Source organism: Palaemon carinicauda, chromosome 2, assembly GCF_036898095.1.
Source record: "Palaemon carinicauda isolate YSFRI2023 chromosome 2, ASM3689809v2, whole genome shotgun sequence".
NCBI lineage: Eukaryota > Metazoa > Arthropoda > Malacostraca > Decapoda > Palaemonidae > Palaemon > Palaemon carinicauda.
Window position 1 is genome coordinate 59084172 of NC_090726.1, and position 17407 is coordinate 59101578.

General features: G+C 43.3%; 1 protein-coding gene across 1 annotated transcript in view; it reads left to right on the forward strand.

The window, feature by feature from the left end:
• Window positions 1-17407, forward strand: part of LOC137625304 (centromere-associated protein E-like) — a 138239-nt gene that overhangs the window by 60152 nt on the left and 60680 nt on the right. Inside the window, exons 17-18 of the mRNA XM_068356137.1 lie at window positions 5954-6059; window positions 6279-6491. Of these exons, the coding sequence (XP_068212238.1) occupies window positions 5954-6059; window positions 6279-6491 (319 nt within the window). The remainder of the gene's footprint in view (window positions 1-5953; window positions 6060-6278; window positions 6492-17407) is intronic.

Sequence of the window (17407 nt, forward strand, 5' to 3'; positions counted from 1 at the left end):
TGCGATGAAATCTACGGATGTTTACAAACATGTTTGGACTTCCGTCAATTTGTGTTCGTAACACGGATGTTCGTATCTTGGGGAGCGTCTGTAATGAGAAACTTGATTTTTCTTATTCCTGTTTTCCTGAGACCTAACTCAACTAGCTTTTCAATATTGTTAAATTAAAGCTCACTTGATGGACCTTGATGCCTATGGAGGTGTAGATCCAAGTGGTACAGTGGAACCTCTACATACGATTGTCTTTACATACGATTGTTCCAACATCCAAAGTAAAATTCCATTAGATTTTTGTCTCGACACTCGGAAGTAATGCTCCAACATCTGATGTAGATCTTGTTAACGCCGGTAGATGGCAGCACGTAAGAGGGACGCCATTGAGCATCGAGTGCTCTGTTCTCTGTTCTTGTGTGTATCGTGTGGTTGTCCTCTGTTTGGTCTTTTATTAACAGTGCTTATTTTCTTCCTTTTCTCACGTTTCCTTTTTGATTTTACCTATAATCATGGTGCCTAAGAAGCTAAGTTTCAGTACAGGTACTGTAGTGGTGAGAAAAGGAAGATGGAAATTCTTTCATTAGAATTGAAACAAGAAATTATAGAAAAACATGAGAGCAGTGTGCATGTGAGTGAAATGGCTAAACAATATGGCCGGAATAGGCCTATGATCTCGACGATCATCAAGCAGAAGGCAGCCATTAAAGCAGTCAAACCATCGAAGGGGATCACCATTATTACGATACATCGTAGCAATACCCTGGAAGAGATAGAACGCCTTTTGTTGATAGGGATAAAGGACAAAGAGATTGTTGGCAACGATCATTTGTGAGAAGGGCCTGCGTGATGAACAGAAAGAAAGAAAAAAGTGAAGCAAAGAAAACTAAGATAGTATTAACAAGCTCTTTTAAAAAAGTCCTCTCTCTTTTTCTGTTTCTCTAAACATAGAATTAACATGTTCTTTGAATAAAATATCCTCTCTCTCTCTCTCTCTCTCTCTCTCTCTCTCTCTCTTATTCTTCTTCGCTGCTATACTGTAGTGTTAGAGACATCTATTATTTTTTTATGAGATATATATATATATATATATATATATATTTTAAACAAAAATGTGTTTAGAGTACATATGATTTTTAACAGTGTCAACGATTTGAAAGACAATTAAATGTAATCAATAAAGTAATAACAGCGAATCTGAATTCCTTTATTAACTAAAACAAATATTAATACAAACAGACTCTTGTGCATATGCACAAACACACACAGGTGTAGAAATTGCTACGCAGTAGTAGACAGACGGTCGGGGAGGAGGTAGAGATGGTGACTGCGATAACGTACCGTAACTCGTCACTGAAAGTGATGAAAATTAAAAATCAAAAGGAAAAAAAAAATGTAAAAAAATATGAAATATGAAAAAAAAAAAAAATAAATAAGCTAAGTTAGATTAAAGTTTCCGTAGTGTAAGTTACAGTACGTTATCGCAGTCACCATGTCTACCTCCTCGCCGATCGTGTCTCCTCCTGCATAGGAATTCCTACACCTGTGTGTGTGTGTGCATATGCACACGAGTGTGTTTGTATCAATATTTGTTTTAGTTAATAAAGGAATTCAGATTCGCTGATATTGCTTTTTTAGTTACATGTAATTTTTTTGTTTAATCTCTCTCTCTCTCTCTCTCTCTCTCTCTCTCTCTCTAACAGTGAAGAAGAATGAGAGAGAGAGAGAGAGTATTTATTTAAAGAACATATTAACACCATGTCTACCTTCTCGCCGATCGTAGGAATTCCTACACTTGCGTTGGCCTATCTCTAAGGTAAAGTGACAACAAAAACACATTTTTTTATTTATTATTTCTTTATAATTATCTTTTTTACATCCTTCTTTCATATTATGCAATCATGTTATTGTTATGTGTAATTATATGTAGTAATTTATTAAGGAGTTATTATAGGTTTTTGGGGGATGTGGAACGAATTATACAAATTACAGTATTTTCTTATGGGAATATTTGCTCCAACATATGATTGTTTTAACATACGAAGCAGTTTCTGGAACGAATTAAGATCGTATGTAGAGGTTCCACTGTACTTTTCCTATGATTTTATAAAGACTGCAGATGTCTTGGCTCCAAAGTTGTCTGTTATTTTCCACGAGTTAGCAAGAATTCTAGAACTTTTGTTCCATCTGTTTCAGGGTTGAAAAGTATCAAGAATTTTTTCTTAAAAAAAAAGATAAAAATAAATAAATCATATTTTTTTTTTCATTTAAATTACAGTAATTTTTTCCATAGTTACCCTTTTGCTGTTGCTGATTGTTTATCTTATGAAGGTATTTTCTGGTATAGAACTTGATCTATGTTAAATGAATCAAAGTTTAATATACATAATCAAGATGAGTTTTTTTTTCTTAAAAACCAAAATTTAGACTAATGATACTCGTACATAAGTACACAAAAATAAGTGAAACTTGCAATAAAAAAAATTGGAATATACAGCAGTTACATAATAATGAATAAAACTAAAATCATATTTAGTACTTCTCCATGTGCAACAAAATTTTTTATTCTTATTAACGCTGTTAAAAAAATAAACACCTTTATAATTGGTATAATTGCAAGAACAACTTCATTTCTTAAGAACACCAAGTTTACCCGAAATGTTATAGATATTAACTAGGATTATGTTCATTTGTTGCAACACTTATAAAAGTAATTAATTTTAGAAATTTTCTTTTTTCCAAAGTAATTTCTGACGGAGAGACAGAAACTGAATGTGTTTGAGATGAAGTGTCTAAGGAGCATGGCTGGTGTATCTCGGGTAGATAGGGTTAGGAACGAAGTAGTGAGGGTGAGAACGGGTGTAAGAAATGAGTTAGCAGCTAGAGTGGATATGAATGTGTTGAGGTGGATTGGCCATGTTGAGAGAATGGAAAATGGCTGTCTGCTAAAGAAGGTGATGAATGCCAGAGTTGATGGAAGAAGTACAAGAGGAAGGCCAAGGTTTGGGTGGATGGATGGAGTGAAGGAAGCTCTGGGTGATAGGAGGATAGATGTGAGAGAGGCAAGAGAGCGTGCTAGAAATAGGAATGAATGGCGAGTGATTGTGACGCAGTTCCGGTAGGCCCTGCTGCTTCCTCCGGTGCCTTGTATGACCGCGGAGGTAGCAGCAGTAGGGGATTCAGCGTTATGAAGCTTCATCTGTGGTGGATAACGGGGGGAGGATGGGCTGTGGCACCCTAGCAGTACCAGCCGAACTCGGTTGAGTCCCTTGTCAGGTTGGGAGGAACGTGGAGAGGAGAGGTCCCCCTTTTTTGTTTCATTTGTTTGATGTCGGCTACCCCCAAAAATTGGGGGAAGTGCCTTGGTATATGTATGTATGTGATTTCTGACACTATATTGCATTAAATCATGATTTGTTTAAAAACTCTGATTTAAATTGATTTGAATCATGATTTTTTTGCTTTGATTTAAATAATTTGATTTAAATAAAAACAACCCTGCCAAGTTGAATCGGTGGAAATTCAAACATTCAAACTTGCAGCAAATGTTTTTATGTTGAACAAGCTGATGTAAATCTTTTTATAGTTTATATATGAAAGTTGTTTGTCGTTACTTTTCTTGAAATATTTTATTTTAACTTTTCATTACTTATCTTGCATTTTATTTATTTTCTTATTTCCTTTCCTCACTGGACTATTATTTTCCTGTTGGAGCCCTTGGGCTTATAGCATCCTGCTTTTCCAATTAGTATTGTAACTTGGCTAATAATGATAATACTGTAATTAAAGACCATAGATGAAGTAGTAATTCGTGACATGTAGACCTGTGCTTAGGTCCTGTAAGTGGATTAAATCTCGAAAGGTTCTAAGAGCACACAGCCTTGACCTCTACCAATAATTACTTTATCTAATCTGCTAGTCTACTTTCCACATTTAGAAAGTAAAATGAAAGCTCTTCAGAATTGAGTGCCAAGAATAGACTTTTTGTATGAGCCTGAGCTTTCGTTTCTTGCATAAGGTAGTGACACGTAGTTTTAGTGTAAGCAGATTGGACTTACTGGGATTCTGTTTTCTAAACTTATTTTTCCTAAAATTTAATGTTTTGGAAAAGACAAAATTTTTCTAAATGCTCAAATCTATTTTTATCCAGTCCATGAAGAAATTTTCTAGTATAAATATGTTCCAATTCCTAAATTCAGCTTGAACTTCTCTTGATAAGAAATTTTATCCTTCCAAGTCCTTTCTCTATTTTGGGAACAATTAGAAGTATTTCGGGGCTAAATCCGGTCTATAGGGAGGTTTTGTAGAAGTAGAAAATATTAACTTTTGCAAAGTTTTCAACATTTAATAACTGCATATGGTCCTTGCACTTGCTCCTCGGGGTCAAAACTTATATATCAGCGATCCCTATTTTATACGCAACTATCAGTGACTAGTACCATTCCTGAATACTAGCAGGATAGAACAGTATTGTATATACAGTACTGTATTATCAATGCTACACAGTTGGAAAAATTTAGTTATCATTCAACCATCCAAGTCACAAAAGATTAATCTTATTGAAAACAGTTAAGAAAGAGAGATGGCTAACCTGCGAATGCAGATTGGGCTTGTTAGATTGAAAAATGAAGTACCATAATGTGATCTTGACATGGCAAGATCATCTCATTATGTGTTTATCCATATACAGTACTCTACTCTTCCTGTCATTTGACCTAAGTGTTAGTAATTTCATTAACAAAGAAAACAAACTTTGGTATCTCTCTTAGCCGTACCTTTCTCTATGTTATGGTAGATTGTGAATTTAACTGTCAGTTTGCAGAAGTGTGGGTACTTGAGTGTGTACATATTATCAGCTTATGCCTTCCCTAACTTCCTTATTTTACTTAAAAAAAGTACCTGCCTATTTAAATATGAAAGTTGTGTGTAATTAGATATTACCTTTTTTATTAGGGATAAATAGCAAAAAACATTATTATTTTTGTTATTATTGTATTATTAAATATGCATTTCATGGTCAACAAACTGGTAACTTTTCTGTGTATTTCAACCAAGTGATTATGTTAAAAACTGTCACAATTTTATAAGGCATTAGTGAGATCAAATTCAAGGGATTTGTCCAAACAATTATGATGAGATATAGATACCTCTCACTAGAGAAACATCAATTAGAAGGCAATTCAGTTTGTTAAGGAGTTGTGAAAGTTTAATAAATATGGATTGCCAATTTTAAGCACCCTAGCCAATAAATACTTGTTAGTTTTTCCTCTTCAGTAGATAAGGATATACAGTATAGCACAGAAGGCGATGTATACTTCCCTCACAAGTATTGCCTTAGTACTGTACATATTTTTTTTTTTAATTATAATCTTAGAATTTCAAACTTTGATTATTAACTGAATATGAATATAAAGACTTTTTTTCCTTAATTTTTTATTAATTTGATCAAAATCTTTTGAATGATTGTTTCTTTTTTATACAGTAATTTTACTTGTCATTGATTTAAAAAAATCATAAATGTTTTATTTGTGATTTTTGAAAATGAATACCAAAGACTTTTCTTTAGAATTTTTTATTTCTAATTCAGTTTTGTCTAATGTGCCAAAGTACCCTACTGTACTTGAATGTTATTGAGGCAACCCTTCTTATACTAGACATATTTACAATACATTAGAAGAATAATTTCACATTCAGAATGCATAACTTTTCATTTACCACCTATTTAAGGAGATAGGCTACTTGCTTTATAAATTTTTATGCCAATAAAAAGTAGTTTATTTTCCATATCTTATTCTTGTAGCACTAAAGTGTCTTAATTAGCTTTGAGAGGTGGTATCAGTACTGTACCATAAGGTTTTTATGAAATTAAAGATCTAAATATATAATATAGCACTTTTATTCCTTTTTTTTTTTTTTGATAAAGAGAAAGATAATTTTTTTTGCATTTTTAATTCCTTTGCAGGTCTGATGTAAATCCTGATGAGCTCAAAAAGCAGTTGCAAGATGCTCTTGCTAAGCAGCAGGAGTATGAAGATCAATTAAAAGAGCAATCCATTCAATTGTCACAAGTAAGTAGTTTGTGTTATAAGCATGTATATAATTGTAATTTAGGAGCATAATTTCTTGGGATATGTTTCTTACATGAAGACTAGTTGATTTAATATTGAACATTTGAAATTCTCTCTGGTACCATCTGCTTTAATGCCCATCATATTACTTGTCTATTTTTGGTTCTCAATTTGGAATTAGTTTATTTGATTGAAAAATTAACCAGATATTGTTTTTAGGTTCTTGTACTTGAAGAGAAAGTGAAGAAAATGGAAACCCAAGTATCCGAGATTGAAATCCTGAAAACTGAACTTTACAAAGCTGAAGATCTTGCAAAGATGTTTGAAAAGGAAAATTCAACATTGAAGAACGATATTGAACTCTTACAGTCAACACTAACACAGAAAGAAGGCTCTCATGAAACTAAGCGTATTCAAGAATTGGAATTAGAGGTAGGTTCTCTCTCTCTCTCTCTCTCTCTCTCTCTCTCTCTCTCTCTCTCTCTCTCTCTCTCTCTCTCTCTCTCTCGCGCGCTCTCGCTCTCTCTCTCTCTCTCTCTCTCTCTCTCTCTCTCTCTCTCTCTCTCTCTCTCTCTCTTTTTTTTATGTAGTGTACTGTGGCTGTGGGGCATAAAAACAATTAGACTAGCACCAACGTGTCCCTGCATGTCGTAAGAGGCGACTAAAAGGGACGGGACGAGGGGGCTGGGAACCCCCTCTCCTGTCTTATAATCCTGTGAGACTTCAAAGAAGTGGAGCTGGGGGTATAGTGACTGCTTCCCGCACTCTAGTTTTGGGGTGTTTGAATGTGCGTGGATGTAGTACGATTGCTAAAAAATGTGAGATTGGAAGTATGTTTAGGAATAGAAGGATGGATATATTGTCCTTGTGTGAGACAAAGATAAAAGGGAAAGGTGAAGTGATGTTTGGTGAAATGTGTGGTAGAGTGTCTGGTATTGAAAGGGGAAGAGCAAGAGAAGGTGTGGCTTTATTGCTGAGTGAATGGATGACAGGTAAAGTAGTGGAATGGAGGGAGATATCATCTAGGTTATTGTTGGTAAGGGTTAGGTTGGGTAGGGAATGTTGGGCGTTTATCAGTATGTATGGGCCAGGTTGTGAGAAGAGTGAAGAAGAGCGGAATGAGTTCTGGAATGAATTAACTAGGTGTGTAGAAGGACTGGGTAGAAGGAATTATGTAGTTGTCATGGGTGACTTAAATGCTAGAGTGGGCGCTGGAGAGGTAGAAGGTGTCATTGGGAAGTATGGCGTACCAGGTGAAAATGAGAGTGGTGAGAGACTGGTAGATATGTATGTTGAGCAAGAGATGGTGATAAGTTCTAGCTTTTTCAAAAATAAAGATAAAAACAAGTATACATGGGTAAGAGTGGCAAATGGAAGAGTGGTAGAAAGGGCATTAATGGATTATGTGTTGATAACTAAAAGAATGTTTGGAAGATTGAAAGACGTGCACGTGTTTAGAGGTATGGCTAACGGTATGTCTGATCATTTTTTGGTGGAAGGAAAATTAGTTGTAGCAAAAGAGGTGGGGAATAGAGTAGGTGGATGTAAAAGGGAGGTAGTGAGGGTTGAAGAGCTAATAAAACCGGGGGTAAAAAGTAATTATCAGGAAAAGTTGAAAATGGCATATGACAAAGTGAAAGTAAGAGAAACTGGTAATTTAGAGGAGTGGAAGTTAGTAAAAGAAAATTTTGTTGGGATTGCAAGTGATGTGTGTGGCAAGAAGTTTGTTGGAGGCAGCATGAGGAAGGGCAGTGAATGGTGGAATGAAGGAGTGAAGGTAAAAGTGGAAGAGAAAAAGAGGGCTTTTGAAGAATGGCTGCAGAGTAATAGTGTATAGAAGTATGAAAGATATAGAGAGAAAAATGTGGAAGTAAAGCGCAAGGTAAGTGAGGCAAAGAGGGCAGCTGACCTGAGGTGGGGTCAGGGATTGGGTCATTCATATGAAGAGAATAAGAAGTTTTGGAAAGAAGTGAAGAGAGTAAGGAAGGTGGGTTCAAGAATTGAAGAGACAGTGAAAGATGGAAATGGAAGGTTGTTAAAAGGAGAGGAAGCAAGGAAAAGGTGGGCGGAGTATTTTGAAAGTTTACTGAATGTTGAGGATAATAGGGAGGCAGATATAATTGCTGTTGCAGGTGTTGAGGTGCCAGTGATGGGAGATGAGAATGAGAGAGGGATTACAATAGATGAAGTGAGGAGAGCACTAGATGAAACGAGAGGAAAAGCATCTGGTATGGATGGTGTGAGAGCTGAGATGTTGAAGGAAGGGGGTGTGACTGTACTTGAATGGTTGGTGAGATTGTTTAATGTGTGTTTGTTCCAACACGTAGTACTTACCTCGAACTACTTTCTTTGGAGTATCTGGGATCTCCCTAACCGACCAAGAATTTTGCGCAGTTCCCCCTATCTCCGTTTTCCCTTGTCGGGTCCCTCCGTGGCGGATGGATACGTGCCCTGAGGCGACCCGGGGTCAGCGTGCGAGAGTTTGCTACTAGGTCTGTGTCGCCAGTAAGCATCTGGTCGCGGCGTAGATAACATCTCGCCGCTCTCTCACATCCCGTACGACCCACCATTATGTTACACGTGTTCCCTTTGTGCTCTCCCGTCCATATCCTTTCCTTGTGTTACTTGTGTTGCTTGTGTACAGTATTCCCGTATGGAATCCCAACGTCGTTTTCCCGTGCCCAAGGCCGGTAAGTCATGCGGGGCATGGCTCTCTAAGTCGAGCGTCGATCCGCACGTTGTGCTCCTCGTGTAGAGGCAGTGTGTGCTCGCCTGCCTCCACGTTTCCGGAGTGTGCGTCCTGGCTGTAGCTGCAGTGGACTTTGTCCGGAACAAAGAAGAAGAGGGTGTCGAAGCGGTCGCCTGGTATCGGCTTGCCGTTGACGTCTCCGTCAGCTCCTTCGGAGAGGGGTTCTCCTTCCCCTTTCTCTACCCAGTAGGGGACGAGGTAAGTCCGTTGTGGGGAAACAGCCCATTGCTGTTCCCCATGAGTCTGATTTCATTGATTCTAATTGCATTGTGCCTACGCAGACGAGTGGGGAGTCTGCTATTGTGACGGAAGTGCTTTCCGCAGATGAGGTTCTGGTGCCCGCAGGATCCGTCTCGAGTGAAAACCCAGTGTGGGGGAGGTCTGGAACACCAGCTCCTTCCCCCCCATCGTGGCAATGTTTTTCAGGAACAGCGGTTTCCGGGGGCGATCGAGACAGAGAAAGGCAAGCCACGTGCTCTTTGGACCCTGACTCCATTGTGTGGACGGTACCAAGGACGCCCTTCAGGTCACCCATGCGGCAGGAAGAAGAGTTCTCTGGCTGGTTTGCCTCACGTGGGTCACTACGCACGCACCCGGCGCCTTTGGTCGCGCTACCGCCTGACTTCATGGAACCCGTCACCCCCGGTAGCACAATTGCAAGCCCCCAGGTTGGTGGCAGAAGACTCGGATAGCTTATCTTCCTCGGACGTTATCTCGTCCTCCAGCTCGTCATCGTCGGAAGACTCCAGCGACCGGGAAATGAGGAAAAAGAGAAAGAAGTCGAGCTCGAACTCAGGCCCGTTGAGGAAGAAGGCCAGGGTTATGAGGAAGAACAAGAAGAAGTGTTCCAGAAAGAAGAGGAATAAAGTGACTTTTCCCCCTTGCGGGTCGAACAGCTCTTGCCGCTCCAGTGCCTGCCTCGGTGGCCGTTGGAGCCGCTTCCGCGCCCTTGCTCAGTGTCTCTTCGGCGCCGTCCACGCTTCGGATGCAGCCGTTGGCACACTTTAACTTTCCCTTGCCCTTGCCCGGCAAGTCACCGGCTCCATCCGTTCAGCGGAGGCAGCCGCTGGCTCAGCCCGGCAGCATTGCTCCCACACCCAAAATCTCACCGGCTCCATCCAGGCATCGGATGCAGCCGCTGGCACAGCAGGGCAGTCACTCTCCACGGATTTCCCCCGGGAGGGGGTAGACCCATGACGGCTACCTCCGCCTCGGCGGCTCCATCCGTGATGGAGGCAGCCACTCCATTGAGCCAGCCGGATGTCAGGGATACGGCCGCCCCCACGGATCCATCCGTGATCGAGGATACAGCCGACATGGAGGATCAAGTGGTAGAGGGCTTATTAGATACTGGCGAATGTTCTCCCAATGAAGTATCCTCCTACAGGAAGGTGTTGGCACTGATTCGGCACTACCACAGGCTAGACGAGCCTAAACCGTCCTCAGAGTAGGCCTGGCTTTCGAGTTTGGGAAGGATGGTGGATAACCCAGTACAACAGAAATCATCCTTGACCCTACCTCTGGCTCCGGACGTGGCCCTGGGCATGGACCACGTCGACCGGTTTGTCTCGGGGTCCAAGAACTCCCTCAGAGCCCAAGGGTCCTTCAAGCCCCTGCCTGGACTGAGGACCCAGAAGAAATTTTATGTGCCAGACGGACGGCCTGCGGGGCCTCGGACTTTGGAAGAAGCCGTCGCGACTCTGAGCCAGGGCAGTATGGATGACAGGAGCCTTACTGCCCCAGTGGTCTTCTCTCAGGTGGAGGCCGCTATGATGGAGGACACATCGCAGGACATCATAAATGTGGCTTCCTGGCTGGACTGGTGGGCCTGCACCCTAGCAGGTTTCCAGCTCTCCACGATCTCTCGGTGGCGGAGAATCAAGCTCTACTACATGAACTCCTACGTTGGGGGGGCAAAGCCATGAAGTTCCTTACGTTCCAGTCCCTGACCCAGACAGCAAACTGGGTATTAAGGAGGAGAGATACGGTGCTTAACAGGCTCCCCCGTAGACTTCCCGAATGTGAGGCAAAATTCCTGAGAAATGCTCTGGTGTGGAGTGAGACCCTGTTCCCCCTTCAGACGGTAGCAGAAACTATGGAGAGAGTGGGGAAACTTAATTTAAGACTTGGCGGAGCCCAGACAGCCAACGGCTAAAGGTCCTTCCCATAGAAGACCGTCTGTGGACGGGGCCTACCCGCCTACGCCACCAGCTAGACAGGAGTCCCCCTCTCCTTCCTGGCATCAGTCCCCGCGGCCGTCCCGCAGAAGTGGTGCCCCAACCCAGGCCTCCTTTAGACAGAAATACGCGGGCTCGAGACGAGGCCGCTCAAACCGTCCTCAGAAGGAGATAGGAAGGGAAGCCTCCTACACCTTCCCACGCCACAGATGGAGGGATGCCTCAAACACTATTGGCAAGCTTGGCAGGACAACGGTGCGAACCCGTGGTTCGTGGCAGTCCTCAGAGAGGGATACAGGATTCCCTTCCTGACAGAGCCGCCCCCTCTGATTCCGGAACATAGGGCGGAGTGGCTGGCCCCCAAGGATCACAAGATGAGAGCAGCCTTGCAGGAGGAGGTGTCAGCCATGTTGAACAAAGGAGCACTGCAACCCGTCCAGGAATCATCCCTGGGGTTCTACAGCAGGCTCTTCCTGGTGGAGAAAGCTATGGGAGGTTGGAGATCAGTCATCGACCTCTCGGCCCTGAACAAGTTCATTAGGAACACGTCCTTCAAGATGGACACGCCGAAGTCGGTACTGGCAGCCTTGAAAGAAGGGGATTTCATGATGTCCCTGGACCTCAAGGACGCCTACTTTCAGATCCTCGTACACTCCTCCAGCAGAAAGTTTCTCAGGGGAAGTGGGGATCCCAGTCTCTACAGTTCAGGACCCTCTGCTTCGGCCTGTCAACGGCTCCTCAGGTGTTCACGAGGGTGTTCACCGTAGTATCAGCCTGGGCACACAAGCAGGGCATCAGGCTGATCAGGTATCTCGACGACTGGTTGCTGCTTTCAGCCTCAGAGGCAGCCTTAAAGGAGCAGGGGGCAAAGCTGTTACAGTTCTGCAGAGAACTGGGGGTTACCATCAATTTAGAGGAGTCCCAGTTGGTCCCCACCACCAGGATGACGTACCTAGGGATGGTCCTGGACTCCCAGTTAGCAAGGGCATTCCCCTCTCAAGAGAGGCTGGACAATCTTGATCAGGTTATGCGACCATTCCTAACAAATGCACCGATGAGAGCCAAGGATTGGCAGAGACTCATGGGTCACCTGGTCTCACTGGAGAAGCTAGCTCCTCAGGGGAGACTCAAGCTGAGGCCGATCCAGTGGAATCTGAAGGACTTCTGGTCACCGGGAGACCCGCCTCAGGCCTTAGTCGGGATGACTCCAGCCACCAGAAACATGCTCCTCTGGTGGTCCGACAGGGCGAACACCCTACGGGGGGTGCCGTTCGCATCCGCTCCTCCGGAGATGTTGCTCTTCACGGACGCGTCAAAGTAGGGGTAGGGAGCCCATCTGCTCGAAAAGACAGCAGAGGGAAAGTGGTCCTCGGAGGAGAAGCTCCTCCACATAAACCTGCTCGAGCTCCTGGTGGTTCAATAGGCCCTCGGAATATTTGCCCATTGCCTTCAGGGAAACACAATAGCCCTCATGTGCGACAACGCCACTGTGGTGGCCTACATAAAGAAACAAGGAGGACTGAGGTCAAGGGAGCTGTGCAATCTCACGTCTCGGATCCTGGAATGGGCCGAGAGGAAACACATCATTCTCACAGCCAGGTTCATTCCGGGAAAGAGAAACGTTCTAGCCAACGGCTCAGCAGGGCAGGGCAAGTAGTGGGGTCGGAGTGGTCCTTACACTCCCAAGTGGCCTAGAAGGTCCTCCAGTTGTGGGGCTCACCGGTGATAGACCTGTTCGCAACGAGGCTCAACACGCAGTTCCCCATGTTCTGTTCTGTTCTCTCGGCAGCAGCGTTCGAGGACGCCTGCCAGGACTCGTGGGACGGACTCGACACTTATGCCTTTCCCCCTTTCGGAATTCTCAGGCAGGTGCTCAATAGGCTCAGACAATCAAGGGCTACAAGGATGACTTTGGTAGCGCCCAGGTGGCCGGAGAGGGAGTGGTTCGTGGATCTACAGGACCTAGCCACCCTTCCTCCGTGGCCCCTGCCAATAAGGGAAGATCTGCTGCACCAGCTCCACTTTCGAAGGTTTCATGAAAACCCTCAGTGCCTTCAGCTACACGCGTGGAGGTTATCGAGCGTCTTTTAAGGAAAGAAGGATACTCGGAGAAGAGAGCTTCGAGGATGTTAGGGTATCTTTGGAAGTCCTCGAGCGTGGTGTACCAGGCCAAGTGGGCCATGTTTGTGAAGTGGTGTGCCACACAGACTCTGAGACCTCTGGATGCATCAGTCCACAAGATTGCAGACTTTCTGGTCCACCTGAGGGACAACCTGGGGGTCTCCATTCCAGCTATCAAGGGTGTCCGAGCGGCCCTGGGGCAGGTATTTCAACTCAGGGGCATCGACCGGGGGCCTCTCGCCAGATTTCCATGCTCGTCAGAAGTTTCGAGCAATCTTGTTCCCCCCCCGCGCCTCTCGGGTCCCGCAGTGGGACGTGGCCAAGGTTCTCAAGGTTTTGACAAGGCCTCCCTTCGAACCCCTCGAGGATATCCTGGATAAAGGCCTCACCCTCAAGACAGTGTTCTTACTAGCTCTGGCCTCAGCCAAGCGTGTGAGTGAGCTCCACAGCTTGTCATTCGAGGTCTCGCACTCGAAAGGGTGGAAGGACATACTGTATCCTATGAGTTTCTGCTAGAATTTGTGGCCAAAACACAGAACCCGGCTTTTGCAGACCCAAGGTTCGAGAGGTTCTCGGTCCCGGTGATCCCTCACTCAGACAACCCGGAAGACTTCCTCCTGTCCCCAGTGAGAACTGTCAGGAAATACCTTAGCAGGACAGCCAGACTGGCCAGCCATCAAAAGTCTGTTTGTCTCCTCAGGCCCAGTAAAGAGGGCAGTGTCAAAGAACACGATCTCCTTCTGGCTTCGGCAAGTCATCAAGAGAGCTTACGACATTGAGGGGTCTGCAGTCCCTGGTTCCCCGCGACCCCATGATATTAGAGGTCTTAGCACCTCTTTGGCATTTGACAGCAACATGGCAGTAGGCCAAATCATGCGAGCAGGCACATGGTCCAGGCAGTCCACCTTTACGGTCCACTACCTGAAAGACTGTACGAGGAAGTCCCTGGACTCCTCCATTGGACCAGTGATTTCCACCATGCAACAAGTTTAAGGCTAAAGCCCCGGGTAGCCCGAAGGAAGTAATTGCAAGTGACACAAGTTTCCTCCTTACTCCCCTTTCCTTGCTACCCTTTTTCCCTTTCCTTTCCTCCTCCCATGGGAGAGATGGATGTTGTGGAAGCCCATGTCCGGATTATGCATAAAGGTGAGTTATACAAACAGGTAGACTTTCGCGTGCTTCCCCTGACTCTCCTACCCTGTCCTTTGTGTCATCTGGACCTAACCTCCTATTTAGGTCCCGTGTCCTGGGATGGTAGTGGTGGGTCTTCCGGCCTGTAAGTACCCCCCCCCCCCCCCTTCCCCTAAAGTGTAAGTCTCCTAAGAAAGTAGTTCGAGGTAAGTACTCCGTGTTGGAACAAATCACAAATATCAAGTAATTTGTATTTTTCCTAACAGTACTTACCTCGAACTACTTTCGGGTTATTGCCCACCCATCCTGCCCTGGGTGCCTTACAGGAGTTCGAAGTAGTACTTAACATATGCTTACTGGCGACACAGACCTAGTAGCACACACTCGCGCGCTGACCCCGGGTCGCCTCAGGGCATGTATCCATCCGCCACGGAGGGACCCGACAAGGGAAAACGGAGATAGGGGGAACTGCGCAAAATTCTTGGTCGGTTAGGGAGGAGATCCCAGGTACTCCTAAGAAAGTACTTCGAGGTAAGTACTGTTAGGAAAAATACAAATTACTTAAAGTTTGTGATTTTGTGTTGTCAATGGTACCAGTAGATTGGGTTTGCATGTATTGTACCACTATATAAGGGTAAGGGTGATGTGCATGAGTGTTGTAATTCAAGGGGTATTAGTTGAGTGCGGTGGGAAAAGTGTATGGTAGAGTACTGATTAATAGGATTAAGGATAAAACAGAGAATGCAGTCTTAGAAGTACAGGGTGGTTTTAGAAGAGGTAGGGGTTGTATGAATCAGATTTTTACAGTTAGGCAGATATGCGAGAAATATTTAGCAAAAGGTAAGGAGGTGTATGTTGCGTTTATGGATCTGGAGAAAGCGTATGATAGAGTTGATAGGGAAGCAATGTGGAATATGATGAGGTTATATGGAGTTGGTGGAAGGTTGTTGCAAGCAGTGAAAAGTTTCTACAAAGGTAGTAAAGCATGTGTTAGGATAGGAAATGAAGTGAGTGATTAGTTTCCAGTGAGAGTGGGACTGAGACAGGGATGTGTGATGTCACCGTGGTTGTTTAACTTGTATGTTGATGGAGTGGTGAGAGAGGTGAATGCTCGAGTGCTTGGACGAGTATTGAAACTGGTAGACGAGAATGACCATGAATGGGAGGTAAATCAGTACTGGTTGCAGATGCGGAAGAGAAGCTTGGCCGACTAGTGACAGAATTTGGAAGGGTGTGAGAGAGTAGGAAGTTGAGAGTTAATATGGGTAAGAGTAAGGTTATGAGATGTACAAGAAGGGAAGGTGGTGCGAGGTTGAATGTCATGTTGAATGGAAAGTTACTTGAGTTGGTGGATCAGTTTAAGTACTTGGGGTCTGTTGTTGCAGCAAATGGTGGAGTGGAAGCAGATGTACGTCAGAGAGTGAATGAAGATGCAAAGTATTGGGGGCAGTTAAGGGAGTAGTAAAAAATACAGGGTTGGGCATGAATGTAAAGAGAGTTCTGTATGAGAAAGTGATTGTACCAATTGTGATGTATGGATCGGAGTTGTGGGGAATGAAAGTGATGTAGAGATAGAAATTGAATGTGTTTCAGATGAAGTGTGTAAGGAGTATGGCTGGTTAATCTCGAGTAGATTGGGTTAGGAATGAAGTAGTAATAATAATAATAATAATAATAATAATAATAATGTTTATTGGACAAAAACATATTTACATACAAAATATTTACAAAAAAAGACTCGGTACAAGCCCATGTGGAGCAGAGCTCTTCGGGTGAGAACGGGTGTAAGAAATGAGTTAGCAGCTAGAGTGGATATGAATGTGTTGAGGTGATTTGGCCATGTTGAGAGAATGGAAAGTGGCTGTCTGCTAAAGAAGGTGATGAATGCAAGAGTTGATGGGAGAAGTACAAGAGGAAGGCCAAGGAAGCTCTGGGTGATAGGAGGATAGATGTGAGAGAGGCAAGAGAGCGTACTAGAAATAGTAATGAATGGCTAGCGATTGTGATGCAGTTCCGGTAGGCCCTGCTGCTTCCTCCGGTGCCTTGGAAGACCCTGGAGGTAGGAGCAGTAGGGGATTCAGCGTTATGAAGCTTCATCTGTGGTGGGTAAAGGAGGGAGGGTGGGCTCTGGCACCCCTAGTAGTATCAGCCGAACTCAGTTAAGTCCTTTGTTCGGCTGTGAGGAACGTAGAGAGGAGAGGTCCCCTTTTCTGTTTCATGTGTTTGATGTCGGTTACCCCCCAAATTGGGGGAAATGCCTTGGTAAATGTATATATATGTATGTATCAATGTATAGAAGTCACTTTCAAGGGTGACTACTTTTCATATGGAATTTTTCATTTTTTGCAAAAAGTGAATGTACAAGTTGTAGGCTATAAACTTCCGTATCTTTTTGTTTGAAATAATCAATCAACATTGTAAAAAATTTGTAGCAATTTTTCTCTGATAAATTCATGTTTTGAGAAATTGGTCTTCAGTTTTTTGGGGATAATGATTGGTTGATTATATTTTAGTACGCATAAGTATGAGCTTTAACTTTCCTCACCACTGGGATCATAAGAACATAATTAGGGTTATTTATGAAGTAGTGATGAGCCCTTCCCTCAAGTCCAGAAATATATACGCTACATGTACCAAATGCCCACACGAGTAAGAAAATGCTAGTATAATATATTATTGCCTGAGTATTTTCTGGGCAAATTTTGTGATTTAGGCATATTTAGTTAGTGAATATGATTTGGGAGAGATGTGCAGCTAACATTTATGATACCATTGAGAAAATAAGAAAACTGAGGCAATCGTAGAAAATTTGGGTGTTACAGTACAGTATACAGTGTGGGATACTAACAAAAATATATTAACCCCAAATTCTTAAAGAAAAGTAAATAAATAGGGACCCTAGTCAGGAAAGGGTTGCATAAGGGACTATATGCGCTTGCATAAATATAAGAATGAGAGGGTTTTATGCAATAGAATAAAATTTCATTAAAAAAAAAACATTTGAAACATGAAATATAGACATTCTCCTAGACCAAATTGCAATACTGTAATCTTTCTCATCAATAAATACATGCCTTTAGCAAAGCAATTGAACCTTCTAGCAATAAGTGGTAAGAAGCCCAGTGCTTTTCTTTTTGCCGTTGTAAACGTTGATATAAGCAAAGAAACAT